At 50.1% G+C, this 12,943-nt stretch overlaps 5 protein-coding genes across 5 annotated transcripts; 4 read left to right on the forward strand and 1 right to left on the reverse strand.

Annotated features, from left to right (window-relative positions):
* Positions 1-869: 869 nt before the first annotated feature.
* FTJAE_13734 (uncharacterized protein) lies at positions 870-3,425 on the forward strand (the record flags this gene model as incomplete). The annotated part of the gene is made up of 1 exon (XM_037346907.1): positions 870-3,425. The coding sequence occupies one exon, from the start codon at positions 870-872 to the stop codon at positions 3,423-3,425; it is 2,556 nt and encodes an 851-aa protein (XP_037199245.1).
* Positions 3,426-4,074: 649 nt separating this feature from the next.
* On the forward strand, positions 4,075-5,040 carry FTJAE_13735 (pectate lyase 1; the record flags this gene model as incomplete). The annotated part of the gene is made up of 1 exon (XM_037346908.1): positions 4,075-5,040. One exon carries the CDS (start codon positions 4,075-4,077, stop codon positions 5,038-5,040), a length of 966 nt encoding a protein of 321 aa, XP_037199246.1.
* Positions 5,041-5,906: 866 nt separating this feature from the next.
* Positions 5,907-7,893, forward strand: FTJAE_13736 (uncharacterized protein; the record flags this gene model as incomplete). The annotated part of the gene is made up of 6 exons (XM_037346909.1): positions 5,907-5,993; positions 6,048-6,287; positions 6,346-6,414; positions 6,704-6,991; positions 7,046-7,527; positions 7,845-7,893. The coding sequence occupies 6 exons, from the start codon at positions 5,907-5,909 to the stop codon at positions 7,891-7,893; spliced, it is 1,215 nt and encodes a 404-aa protein (XP_037199247.1).
* Positions 7,894-8,377: 484 nt separating this feature from the next.
* Positions 8,378-9,144, forward strand: FTJAE_13737 (uncharacterized protein; the record flags this gene model as incomplete). Its single annotated transcript, XM_037346910.1, has 2 exons — positions 8,378-8,534; positions 8,582-9,144. The coding sequence occupies 2 exons, from the start codon at positions 8,378-8,380 to the stop codon at positions 9,142-9,144; spliced, it is 720 nt and encodes a 239-aa protein (XP_037199248.1).
* Positions 9,145-9,699: 555 nt separating this feature from the next.
* On the reverse strand, positions 9,700-11,706 carry FTJAE_13738 (uncharacterized protein; the record flags this gene model as incomplete). Its single annotated transcript, XM_037346911.1, has 1 exon — positions 9,700-11,706. One exon carries the CDS (start codon positions 11,704-11,706, stop codon positions 9,700-9,702), a length of 2,007 nt encoding a protein of 668 aa, XP_037199249.1.
* Positions 11,707-12,943: the final 1,237 nt, after the last annotated feature.

The raw sequence follows: 12,943 nt of genomic DNA on the forward strand, positions 1-12,943 counted from the left end.
CTTAATGGTCGACTTTAAGTTTTTAGGTGGATCTGTATTGACTCAGAGCCTTAAGATGCTTTCATTCATGTATTTAGTTGAGTGTTTGAACTAAGGAAAATGAAAAAGAGACCTCTATTCTCCCTGACACAACTCTACTGCTTGACAATATTTCTTCTTGATACGTTCAAAGTTCTAGGCCATGCCTAGGATGTTCTTAACACTGGACCCTGAAAAATCCCGAGAGTCTGGATTCGGGATGGCCCGTTATAACAAAACATGCGGGATCGGCAGTTGAACCTGTTAGCGCTGACATTTGAGAGGCAGAAGTCTGACTTGCCACGTGAAATTTGACACTGCGAGACTGTGATTGCCAGCATGAAACTGACGAGACCGGTTCTGAAGTCTAGGTAGGGTTCCTAGCGGAGGGGAGGAAAGAAAACTCCCATGAGGACCTTGATCCTCAAATTAGGGCAGTTTAGCCTAAGCTTAGGGGGACTCTTTACTAAGTTTATTTTAGCATCCTCTTCTAAGGTCTTATATTTTCCTGGGACAGTTCCATTCTCTTTAAACAACCCACTAAGTTACCTAGGCGTCCAATAGTTCAACGGGCCAACCCAATCTAGCCCCAGCGCATACACGAAAAAGGCAACCCCATTGGAGCTATTGATTCAAAGCTGAGAACTATCGACAAATTCCACGCGATAATAAACCTGGGCCATGACTGCGGAAATTTCCCATCATGTCAGGAGAACGGACGAAGCGGGAGGCGGACGCCTTCAAATGTTATATATCATAGCTCGCTCTTATATTCAGTGGCGTGTGATTGATAGCCTTCTTTCCCTCAGTCACTCGTTTTAGCCTTTTGGCTTGTCCGTTCGTTCATCACGATGCGTTCCATTTCTGGGCTTGTGGCTCTTGCCTTTGCGAGCTCGTTTGAACTTGTTGCCGCCGGCAATTGCAGGCCCTCGTCGCCAGCCGGAGCAAAAACTACGGAGCCCGCTTCGATTACCAGCGGAACATCAACGAAATCAGCGCCTCCGTCCGAAACGACCGACGGACCGGTAGTCATCACTAATGCTGTGACGAATGGCGACTTTGGAGGCTATGATCCTTCATCCGATGGCGGTATCTATGCCTTTCAAGCAGGCGGGGATGCGAAGCTCCTTCAAGGACCTGGTTATCAGGGAGACCACACCGAGGAGAGGAATTGTGTGCAGCTCAAGACCAATTCAGGGACTCCTGGCCAAAAGCGAGACTTCATATCCGATAACCCCTATATTCAACAGCAGCTCGATAACCTGGAGCCCAGCGACTTCACCGTTCGCTTCTGGTACTCCATCGTGAACAATGCTATCGCGGATACATGCCGCATAGAAGGACTTTACGGAAATGTTCAATTTGGAGCAACTCCATACTTTCCTGTCGTCGCTGAGGGTAACGACTGGTTGGAGTTTGTGGACTCGATGCCCGTCACCACTACAAGTGGAATGATCCGCTTTGAGCTCAACTGTATCGATGGAGGCTCTGCTGAAGTCTACTTCGATCAAGTCTTTGTGTCCAACAAGATCGGCGAAGAGTGGGTAGATGGCATTTCGTTGTTCTTTCCTACTTCGAAGCATGCTGCTACCATTGCTCCGGCTCAAACAAGCACTGCTCCTGCTGTGGGCACAGCTACGACTAGCAGCGATGTCACCGACACCACCGACACCGAGTCTTCTGGCCTTCCAACAACTCAATCCTCTCAAGTCCAAACCACTACCGATGAGGCCTCAACAACCGACAAGACGGCCGAGTCCACCTCAGCCTCCGCCCCGACCTCTGCCCCAACTGATCCTACCGCATCGGGCGCTAAGCTCTGTGCCAAACTCGGAACAGGCGCAGCTGGCCGAGGTTGTGCCAAGAGGCCTTATAGCAGCACGAAAGGCTACAAAGGATACGGCGGAAGCAAGATCACAAAGGAGCAATGCGCTGCTCTTTGCCTTGCAGATACCAACTGCCAAAGCTTCGAATGGCGTTATTTCGGCAGCGGATGCGCCAACACATGTAACCTCCTCGCCACGAGCTGGGCAGACATCCCTACCAACGGAGGCTCTGATTCAGCCTGGGCCTACGATCGAAGCTGTATTCAGGAGGACGAATGCGCCGAGCAACCAGCTGGCTCTGTGTGCGTCAACGTCAACGCTGATACACCCGCCAAGTCTTGTACTCAGGTCAAGGGCAAAGCCAAAGCTTGTGCCAAGCCCTTCCTAACTGCTCCTACAAACGGCGTCTGCGGTCTTAGTAACGAATGTCGCGATCTTTGTGCCAAGTATCCTTCCTGCAAGTCTTATGCAGCGACCTTTGGAAGCTGTAGCTTGTACGATGCTAGATCCTCTGAGGTCGCCGAGGCCGGAAGTGAGCTTTTCTGGTTTACAGATATGGATTGCCATACTTGTGGACAGGGAAACGCCTACTTCGACTACATTTCTGTTGGCCAAGACCCTGCTAATATGCCTCAGTGGACATGCGCTGCAGAGGATAAGACAACTTCGACTCTCGCCGCGCCAACGACTACCACCAACCCAGCTGTCACAATCACATCTGACGCTGAAACAGCCACGAGTACAAGCCAAGCCAGCGACGAGACCGAATCAACAGTCATGCCAACTACAACTTCTATATCTCCCTCCGCAACAGCATCTCTGTGCGCCAACGGCGTTCCATCCCCTGGAATTTGTTCCGCCGCAAATGTTGTGCCTTCGACAGCAACATGTGGCAAACGTGGCTGGCCTCGCAATGTTGAGCCATATGCCCGCAGTCTCGCTGACTTTCCTAACCAAAACACATTCGAAGACTGTGCTCTCATTTGTAAGCTTGATAGGTCGTGCAAGGCCTTTGCTATCGATCCCACCCGATCTGGGATGAGGTGCATGTTCAGCTCAGACCCAACTATCGACGGAGTCTCCAATGCACCTGGAGTATGGAGCAACTTGGAGTGTATGAGCTGCACACTCTGCGGCGACGTAGTCACTTCTTCTCAGCCTGTGTCTGAGGCCCCAACAACCATGATCACCTCGACACGGCCAGCTGGCGAGGATTCCTCCACCCAAGCTGCAACAAGCGCATCCGGGGAGCCAACCACGACTCAAGCAACTCCAGAGCCCACAGATTGTGCAGTACCCTCAGCCTTTCTTAGTGACGACGTCACCTGCGGTATTCCCGGTCAAAGCGGCCAACAAGCTCAAAGCGCTCGTCTCTTAAACTATGTCATCAAACCAGTGGGTAGTCTGGCCAACTGCGCTGCTGTCTGCCTCCAACGGGCAGATTGCCAGGGCTTTGCGTACATCAAGAGCAACACTGAGTGCTACCCCTTTAGAGTTGGACCTGCTAGCTTGGGAATCACGTATAATCCACAAGGCACAGAGAAATACTATGATAGGGGGTGCTTCTCATGTGCTTCATGATGGGAGCAATGTGAAGATACTTAGAGAAGTTTATAATATCTTAGACTAGTTTATGATATCTCATGATGATTCGGGATAGTTTAGGATAAACTTAGCACACTTTTGACAAGTTTATTTCACCTACAGATGCAAACATCTCCAGCTCTCTGATACCTCAGGAAATGCCCAAGCAAATACCTTGATATAATTGTAGAACCACGAGGCATGCAACCCCTATTTGGCTATAAATGTCGATCTTAACACATTTCTAGAAACCACAGCCGCCCGCTGTCATCCGGTAATAAACATCCCATCAGCCCTGAAACCCAGCCAAGCTCGCTTGTTTTCAGAAACACTCCGCCAAGATATCTCAGCCTCCAATGTTTCCCCTCATCAGACCCGAAAAACTGGGAATAAGCAGCTTGGCATCGTCGCCCAGGCGGTGATATTCTCGTCCGCCAAACATGTCAGAGCAGTGAGACTCCTGATCTTTAGACTTAATCTTAAGTCTAATCCGATGAAATATTTGTGGAGAAACGTTTATATCTGGGCTGCTGTCTCGTGGAGATTGTGTCTGTCTCGATAACTCACTTTTATTGTCATTACATTCTTTTTTAACTACACTTACATTCTTTATCTGTCTATCATTAAGGCTGTGCCTATTTTCATCATGAAGCGATCTGCACTTATATCTCTCATCCCCGCCTTCTTGGCTACTGCTTCTCCTGTCCCTCAAGCTTCCAAAATTGCTGGTCTCTGTGGCGCTGCTGAGGTTGACGAGCTCGTTGGATACGGAGCAAAGTCCACCGGAGGGTCTGGAGATACCGTCACCGTCACTTCTTGCTCAGAGCTCACCTCTGCACTCTCCAATGGCGGTGTCATTCACATCGACGGCCAGCTGACCGGCTGCGATATCATGAACGTCAAGAGCGACACCACCATCCTCGGCGTTGGTTCCAGCTCTGGTCTCACTGACAGTGGTTTCCGCATCAAGAAGGCCGATAATGTCATCATCCGTAACCTCGCCATGAAGAATCCTCCCAAGGAAATGGATCTCATCGACATTGAGACCTCTACGAACATCTGGATTGACCACAACGAGTTCTCTGCCGAGGGCATCACCGGGGACAAGGACTTCTACGACGGTCTCCTTGACGCCAAGCGTGGCTCCGACTTCCTCACCTTCTCGTGGAACAAGTTCTCCGACCACTGGAAAGCCAGTCTCATCGGTCACAGCGACAGCAACGGTGATCAAGACACCGGCAAGCTCCACGTTACTTACCACCACAACTACTGGAGCAACGTCAACAGCCGTGCTCCCTCCATTCGTTTCGGAACTGCGCATATTTACAGCAGCTGCTACGAGGATCTTCCCATCTCTGGCGTCAACTCTCGAATGAGCGCTCAAGTCCTCGTGGAGAGCACTGCTTTTGTTAATGTCAAGCGACCTATTGTCACCAACCTTGACTCTAAGGAGGATGGATTCGCTATTGAGAAGGACAACCTTTTCGAGAACAGTGAGGCACAGATTACGCAGGAGAAGGGTTTCGTTCCTCCTTATGATTACGCCACCGACTCTGCGGATTGTATCTGTGACTATCTCAAGGAGAAGGCTGGAACCGGTGTTATCAACTAAGAGATGGTGTGGTATTTTCGCATCCGTTGTTGCGAATAGACTTGTCAAAAGGTTACTAAGTTCATCCTAAGTTAGGTATCCTAAGATACCATAAACTACTCTAAGTATCTTCACATCCTAGCATAAGAGGTACAAATAAGTCAATCGATAATTTATGTTTGCTTAGAAAATTGTATAAAATGCCGCCTATCATAATGAAGTATGCATGATCAGCAGTCAAACCTGTCTTCGACACGGTACAATTGGCATGGTTCACAGTTCTACCAGTCTTGCATCTTTCAGCTTGAGTGAAAACGTGCGCAAGCTGAGGCTGACTCGCATATTGGATTACCAAAAGTGAGAATCCATGCCCAATGACTACAGCCCATCGTATTGTGGCTTCATGCATGCCAAGAAGGTCGCTGGCGGCTGTTCTTCCTATACTGTCTGTCTCTTAAGGGCTGCTTAAAATAAATGAAGTCTGCTCAAAAAGACATTTAGTTAGTATTCAAGTAAGTCTTTTCATCATAACATGATATGGCAAACCTCAAGAATATCACTAGAAAGCTTATGATTAGCAGGACTGGCCCTTGGGTGTGACTTCAGCTGTCTGTCGTATTCGGAGAGTCTGTATGCCTCATCGACTTTACTATCTCAGTATCTACAAAACGGGCCAACGAGGCTTGGATATCTTGCACACGCAATTCTTTTCGACCTGAGACAGGGGATATCGCCACGCATTTCAGCCCACTCGTTCTCAGAGCCTGGTTTCGATAACTGCCTAGATCTGATGACGCAGGTCAGCAACCACAGCCTGATTTATAGATAGCCTTAATGACGCCCTCCCAAGTTTCCTAACCTCAAGCCGTGACTTCAAACTCGTTCCAATGTCGAAATCGTCGTACACATGCAATTCCACCTGCAAAGACTTCCCCAAAGAGGTCCCCTCGTATGGGGATATAGGAGGAATTGGTGTGGGCCTCACTCCGCTCCAGAACATCAACCATGTGTAGCTGACTTTCGACCAGGTAACTCTAGCCTTCGTTATTACGGCGTGGATAGTGGTCGGTGTTCTCGTCGGTTACTATCTCAAAGTCTTCGATCCCAAATTAGACCCTTTCCGAAAGGAGGGCACGCAGAAGTTAACCAAGTATCCAAACTCGATCGATTATTCGGTTCACGAAATGCTACAGAGCATTCCTTGGCTTAAACATGATTCCAGATCTATTTCGACAGGGTCTTCTAGACTTGGAACCGTCTTGAACTCTGTGAGCTCACTATTATTCTGTATTTGGTCACAGGGACTAATGCTATTGTGCACCGCAGTGCGTCCTCACGTTCGCCGATATCCAGATCTTCACATCACTGGCGATTCTCATCGGCGCGTATGCCTCAGTAGGTTGCGATATCGTTGCTTATCACTGGCAGTACATGATCTACCTGGCATGGCTTGCTTCGATAACTCACCTGGCCAGTCTGTCATTTCTTCGCAACCACCTCGCCAATAATCCTGCAAAGCGCGCATGGCGTCTAGTGGCCATGTGTACAATTCAAGTCATGCTATCCGCGGCAGTGGGACTGTCGATGACCTTTTAACGAGGATCCTTGGCTCAATGATCGAGGTGGCCGCCCTGCTCGTTGCTATTTTGAAGATCTGGTAAATACAAGATCTATGGCCTTTCAGTCAGCCATCAAGTTTATCGTCCTTCTTGTTTGGGGACTCGCTATTCGCATCGCAAAGACTTTCAAAGGATTTGAAGGTGGGCTGCGCAAAACTGCAGCGCTTCTAGAACAAAGGGGTAATCGGCACAGAAGAGCTTATTCGGGCTCGACAGGAAGAGACTGGGATCACGCATTTGCCCATGCGTCTTGGCCTCGTCGTGTTTGGAGTTACTTTTCTGTTCCTATTTTGATCGGATTCTACTCAGTTTTGAGTATCCAACTTGATCTTTTCACGTCGCTCCTAGCTGAAGTACGTTGTGGCAAAAGCATCATCTGAAGAAACTTGGCTGATCTTCTCGGGTAGGTCTATTGGTTATTCTTTACTATCATCTGGATTACGGCGCGCCTCATCAAACTCCGAATACCAGGCAATCAAGACGACAGCAAATGGACTTTTGGCCAGATTCTTCCTATCATCCTTCTCGTCGCCCCCCTCGTTCTGGCAACCGAAGCCTTTTATACGACATCAGCGAGCAAAGAACCGACCAACAACCACCCAGAAAGTCCGGTGCTTAATCCAGACGACATCAGAGACCTGAGTCATATTCACAGCCCAGCGTATCGAGGGGTATTCTTCTTGGCAGTCCTGTCATACATCGAGATCGCAGTATACTTCGTTCCCGATCAACCATTAACGCAAGGCATCGCCATCCCCCTCATTGTGATCTTATTGTCAGCATTTATCCTCCAGCCGGTGCTGCAACTATCCTGGGTTGTCTGTAACCTATGGCTTGACAACTTGGCTTGGGGCATGCCACTGAAACGCACAATTCGCGATGTCGTCCTGTTCGTATATTCTGCCATCTCACTTGTCCAGAGCCTCCCCCCAGGTGGATTTAGGCAGGGGCTGTCAAGTGATGTCGTCACGGTTTATTATGCACTTTCTGTTCTTTTGACGTTTTTGCTGATATTTTACACCCATGCTTCCCTAACTGCGACATTTGTTCTCCTTCCAGTTCTGAAAGGAACAAAATGGCGTTTTCCCCTATATGTGGTTCTACTTTGCGTCTCGTATCTGACTCTTCGTAGTATCATAATAGGACTTTCTCTTGCACCCTTCACATCGATCGAACTTGATATATATATGCCTGCTTTTGCTGCAGCTCTGATGCCTCTACAGCTCCTTACTTTCTCTCTGGAAGTCTGGGTTGAGAAAAAGGGTCTGTCCAAGTGGACGGTTTTCTTTGTGAGAAGCGTTTCCTTGATCTGCCTTAGCCCTTTTTGCCTGGTCTTAGCTCAATTATTTTCAGATTTGACCAGTTTCTTCCTGGGTGGTTCTCTGTTCTCCCTGTATACATGGTCTGTTGTTGGTCTTTGCCTTAGTGACTGCAGACGTTCATTCAATGCAGCTCTGGACAGCGCTGTCTAGGGGGCAAAGAAAACTCAGGATTTGATATAAGGTGCTAAAATAAACTCAGCAAAATATATACTAAATTCATCCTGAGCTTTTACCCAAGTTACCTAAATCTTTTCATCATTTAGGACCGAGGTCCCAAGTTTTCTCTCCTCCCCTAGCATGGAAATCGGCGTTCCGCTCCCATATTCCGCCCCCGCATATCCACCCCCTCAACCCTGACTCAACTCATTCACCATTCATTCACCTGCAACTTATACCTCATACACAACATCTACTACAATGGGCACGATCTCGATAAGAAAGTTCATCCGCTGGCTCCCAGACGAGGCCTCTGAGCCAACATCCACCATAGTCATCACATCACCACGCCTCAAGCGCTTCGTCGATCTACGCATTCTCCTCCCCGATAACGACCCTTCATGGGCCGGCCAAGATGGTACTCACCCTTCTCCCATTCTCTCGCTCACAATTAACAAGCCTCAGAACCCCTTCCCCTATCCCGCCTTGACTGGGCCATAGTCGGCACAACGGTATCTACCAAGATTCCCGACCCAGAAGGAAACTTGACTTCCCACTCTACGTTCCACCAATGGATATCATCCCGCACTCTCGACTCCGATGCCGGCTTCATGTATCCTCAACCAAACGAGCTGACCCTTGAAAAGGGCAGTATGGTCAACCCCGATACTGGAATCGACACAGCGTATGAAGAGCTATGGCATGATGCTACGCCGACAGCAGTACCCGGTGAACCAGCCGTCAGAGCGCTTGTACTTCAAACGGAGGATGAGAAGAACGGAGTGAGGGGCTCAGTAGTGAGACTGGGATGTTATGCACAGGGGCTGATCAGAGTCGGAGAGCATATCTCACTCGAAAGGTGGGAGTGGAAGGATGGGTGGAAGAGGACTATTAGAATGGGAGATGCGGAGTTGCCGATTGAGAAGATTCTGGGCGAAGAGGCATTGAAAGAGGATGATACAGTTGATGTCAATGGGCGAGAATGGAAAGTTATTGAAGAGAGTGGGAAAGATGGGTCAAAGTTGTGATGGCAGTTCACGTGGTCTAAAGCAGTTAACTCAATTACGCTCATGTGAGCCTCAATTATCATCAACGCAAACTTTCTCGGTCGGCTCGGCCGAGTTTGAAATGCATTCTGTCTACACATCCGTGTAGCGGTACTTAACAAGTCTTGAAGTCTCACACTAATCACTACAGCGATCCTGTCTCGCATGCCGTCATCACCCAGTTCATTTGGGGTCCTCCTCTCGTAGCTTTTGTCTTTCCTCTCCGGTCTTTCCGTCATCTAGTAGAACCACCTTCTAGGTCATCCGCCGCTGAGCAGCAAACAAACGCATTGTAAAACTTGATCCTCCTCTACCTTGGTCCATACAGCAAAGCCCGCTCCGGGGACTTCCTCGTCCCGTCATGCTTCTTATAAAAACTCGAACAACATGCGTAGAAATTTCCACGATGTAAAAGCAAAACGCCCGTCGATGGCTTAAACAGTTGTATTCGTAACCGATAAACATGTTCTGAAACCGAAAGTTGTAAACAAGGCGCAATAAAACAGTGAATGCGCAAACGACATCTCAATGTGAAGCTTAGACAGCCCAGCTGCCTCGTCGTTCTCGGACACCCCATCCAACAGGGTCCATACTGTCGAGGTTGGGGTGCTGTCTAGCCCACTCCTTAATATAGGATTGAAGAGCATGCCATCGAGGGCATCTCTGATCGCGAGGCTTATCGGCCTCTGATTCGACGAGGTGGCCTTGGGCGAGTTGCTTCTCATCATCTTTCTCAAGGTCCTCAATACTCATCAAGCTAATCCGTGAAAGTTCACCATCAAAAGCCCGGGCCATAGCCGGGTAACCTAGTGATAGATAGTTGTACACTTGGGTGACAAAGCTATCGTCAAACTCCTGATCAATCTTATCTTCAAGCTCTGCATGTGCCTTTTCCTTCTGCAGACGCTCATTGATACCATGCAGCATGTGGAGTCCCTTGGGGGGACCGGCCCGTGCCCGGTGCTGCGCTATGCCGTTGGCCTGGCCATTGGCTGCTCCGATCATGGCAGGCTCGTCTGTGTATGGTGGAGAGCTGATTTTTGAAGCGTCACCGGGAGTGGCCGCCGGTCTGGGCGTGGCGAGCATTGGTGGGGCATGCAGGTCTGCTGGCACCAGGTAGTTATCATTCGAGTCTGATCTGAAGCAATAGCCTCTCCAGAGACCATTCTGACCCGAAAGATCCCGGAACTTCTCTTCAGCATGGCGTTCTGCGAATGGGTGATCGGGCTCGAGCTTGGTCTGCTTGGGAGACGGACACCTCCGGAAGACGAGATCTTTGCCGAGCATGGGCGGTGTGACACCCAGACGCTTCTTCTGGAACGAGGGAGCAGGCGATCCGCGTCCGAAAGGTCGGTATCCGAAGGGTCGGGCGAGGTTGCGCGTGGCAGCAAAGCCGCCGGTGTCTGGGGGTATTTGAGAAGCTTTGGCGTACGGGACATCTGCAGAGCCAACGGCCGGGGCCGACGGGATGAAGGGCATCGTAGATTCGCCAATGTGTCGGGATGCTGCAGGTGCCGGGGACGATGCCTTACTTCGTTGCTCGGCTGTCAAATAAGAATCTGTATCGAGCAACGGCATATGCGTCTCACCAATCGGACCACTAACACCGATCGATGACCGCTTGCTACTACTATCACGAGGGGTGTTTGAGGTGGTCCACATCGGATCCGGAGGAGGTTCGAGGTCCATTGCATCGAGGTCTGCCGTATCGGTTCGCATCATGACATCCTCGTCCTTCTTAACCACTGGTGCTTCCACTACAGGTTCTTCAACGAGGGTATCCATCTCCTCAGGCTTCTCGTCAATCGCCATAGCATCCTCATCTTTCTGCTGCTGTTCCTGCTCCTGCTTGGCCTCGACATGCTCCTGCATGTGTTTATGCCACCAGCCGAGATTGCTGTCGGACGATTGCCGCCGCACATTGTGATGGTGCTTGACGAGATGGCCATGGTGATCATGCACAGGAGAAGTGCTCTCGGGAGATTGATCGCTTCCTGAACTCTCACGGAAGTAAAAATGGTCGACGTTTCCTTCACGAACGTGACTGTTGGGGAACGCAGCCATAGCGGCCTCCTGCATCTGGCGCTCTGCCTCCTTCGCAGCAATCTCTAGCAGAAACGAAACGACATTCTCGTCCTCGGACTCGCGACGTCTGGGGCCATTGGAAGGGGATTCGTGGGCATCGTCTCGTCGTCTGCCGCGGTGTTTTGTGGCGGTGTAGATGTTCTTTGTGTAAGGGGTAATGTCGGTCTTGTCGGTAGGTTTGGTCGCAGGTCCAGCATCTCCAACTCTGCGGCTTCTCCGGGACGATTCGATCAACTGAGGAGCGAAGCGTCGCTTTGGTCGCTGCTGGTGCTTCTTCTGCAACTCGTTCAGACCAGGCGAGGGAGAACGAGGCGAGGGCTCGGGTGTGGGTTCGGGATTGGGTCTCATTGTGCGAGGCGTCTTTTTCTCATCTGATCTGTTGCTTGATCGACTGGTTGAAAATGTGGTCTCAATGGGCTCTGGAACAAACCGTCGCCGAGGTTTGTCTACCGTGGCCATGATGAGGAGGGGAGGAAAAAGAAAAGACCAGGGTTCGGGAATAGATGACTCGCGCGGACTTGACTGGGTTGATGCTCGTTCGTACTGTACTGTACTTGGCCTACGTTGCGCTCGCTCGCTCACTCGCGGTGCCTGTGCCTGTGCCTGTCCTGTGCTTGCGATGGATGGAGGGGCAGGGGGGGACAAAAACAAGTGAGTAATAATAGTATTTGCCTTAGGTAAGGGCAATGAGAAGACCGCAATTGGAGTAGACCGAAGGATGTTTCGGTGGAGGAAGGGTAAAAGGCTTTAGTGGGAAGGGAAAAGGAAGAAAAGTAGAAGGGAGATTAAAAAATGTGAAGATGCTTGGTTTGCTAGTGACGAAAGTCAACTTTTGCTCTGGTAGAGAAAAGCAGTTTGGGATACGAGACTCCGACTGCGCGGGCGACCTTGGTTTTAGTCTAGCAACAGCAGAGATAGAGGCCAGAGCAAAAGAGCGGGCGGGGCGATAGAGGCACCTCACCTCACTAGACTAAGCAGTAGTTACGGTACCAGGATAGTCTGCTTTCGGTAGTAGAGGTACATGGATGGAATTGTCTCTGATCCATCCAATCCATTCATTCATTCTCTTGGTGACGAGACGAGAATGGAAGCGGGAAATGACTGGCGTCCGACGCCGGCGGTCACAAGTTCAAATTTCAGTCAAATCAACGGGCAACGGACCCTTGTCAATCGATGGAGTGTCAAGTCCATGTCCGGCTGGTCAGACTCTGCTTGCTCTATTCTCTCGCATTGGAAGTGCCGCCACAAACTATCGAACAAGTCCAAGACCCAAGCCTCGCTATCAATTGTCCAGCTGCCTACCACGGCCTCAAAATCATCATATGTTGCAGAGAAGCCCAACTAAAAGAATCACCAAATTGCTTATCTATTTCTATGGAAGTCCTTGTTTTTCAGCATCTCATCCCACATGCCACCTTGAATGACATGACGCGGACACCAGTTCCCGAGGCAAAAGTGCAGTGCAGGCAGAAAAGACCCCTGGAACACAAGGAGAAGGGTCTGCCAGCCCAGCCCCAGCCCAGCTAACGTTAGCCAGCGGGCACCACCAGTACAGCAAACTCAGAACCGAACCCAGGCGCCTGTCATACCCTGAAAATCAAAAATGGAACATCCATTGTCCAGTCCCCTCAGATCTTGAAGTGGGTGGCAATGATGATGTTCATTCATGGTCCCATTTTCAGGGGCCGCGTCAAGC

The sequence above is a fragment of the Fusarium tjaetaba genome (genome assembly GCF_013396195.1).
Source record: "Fusarium tjaetaba strain NRRL 66243 chromosome Unknown NRRL66243_c0000463, whole genome shotgun sequence".
NCBI classification, from domain to species: Eukaryota; Fungi; Ascomycota; class Sordariomycetes; order Hypocreales; family Nectriaceae; genus Fusarium; species Fusarium tjaetaba.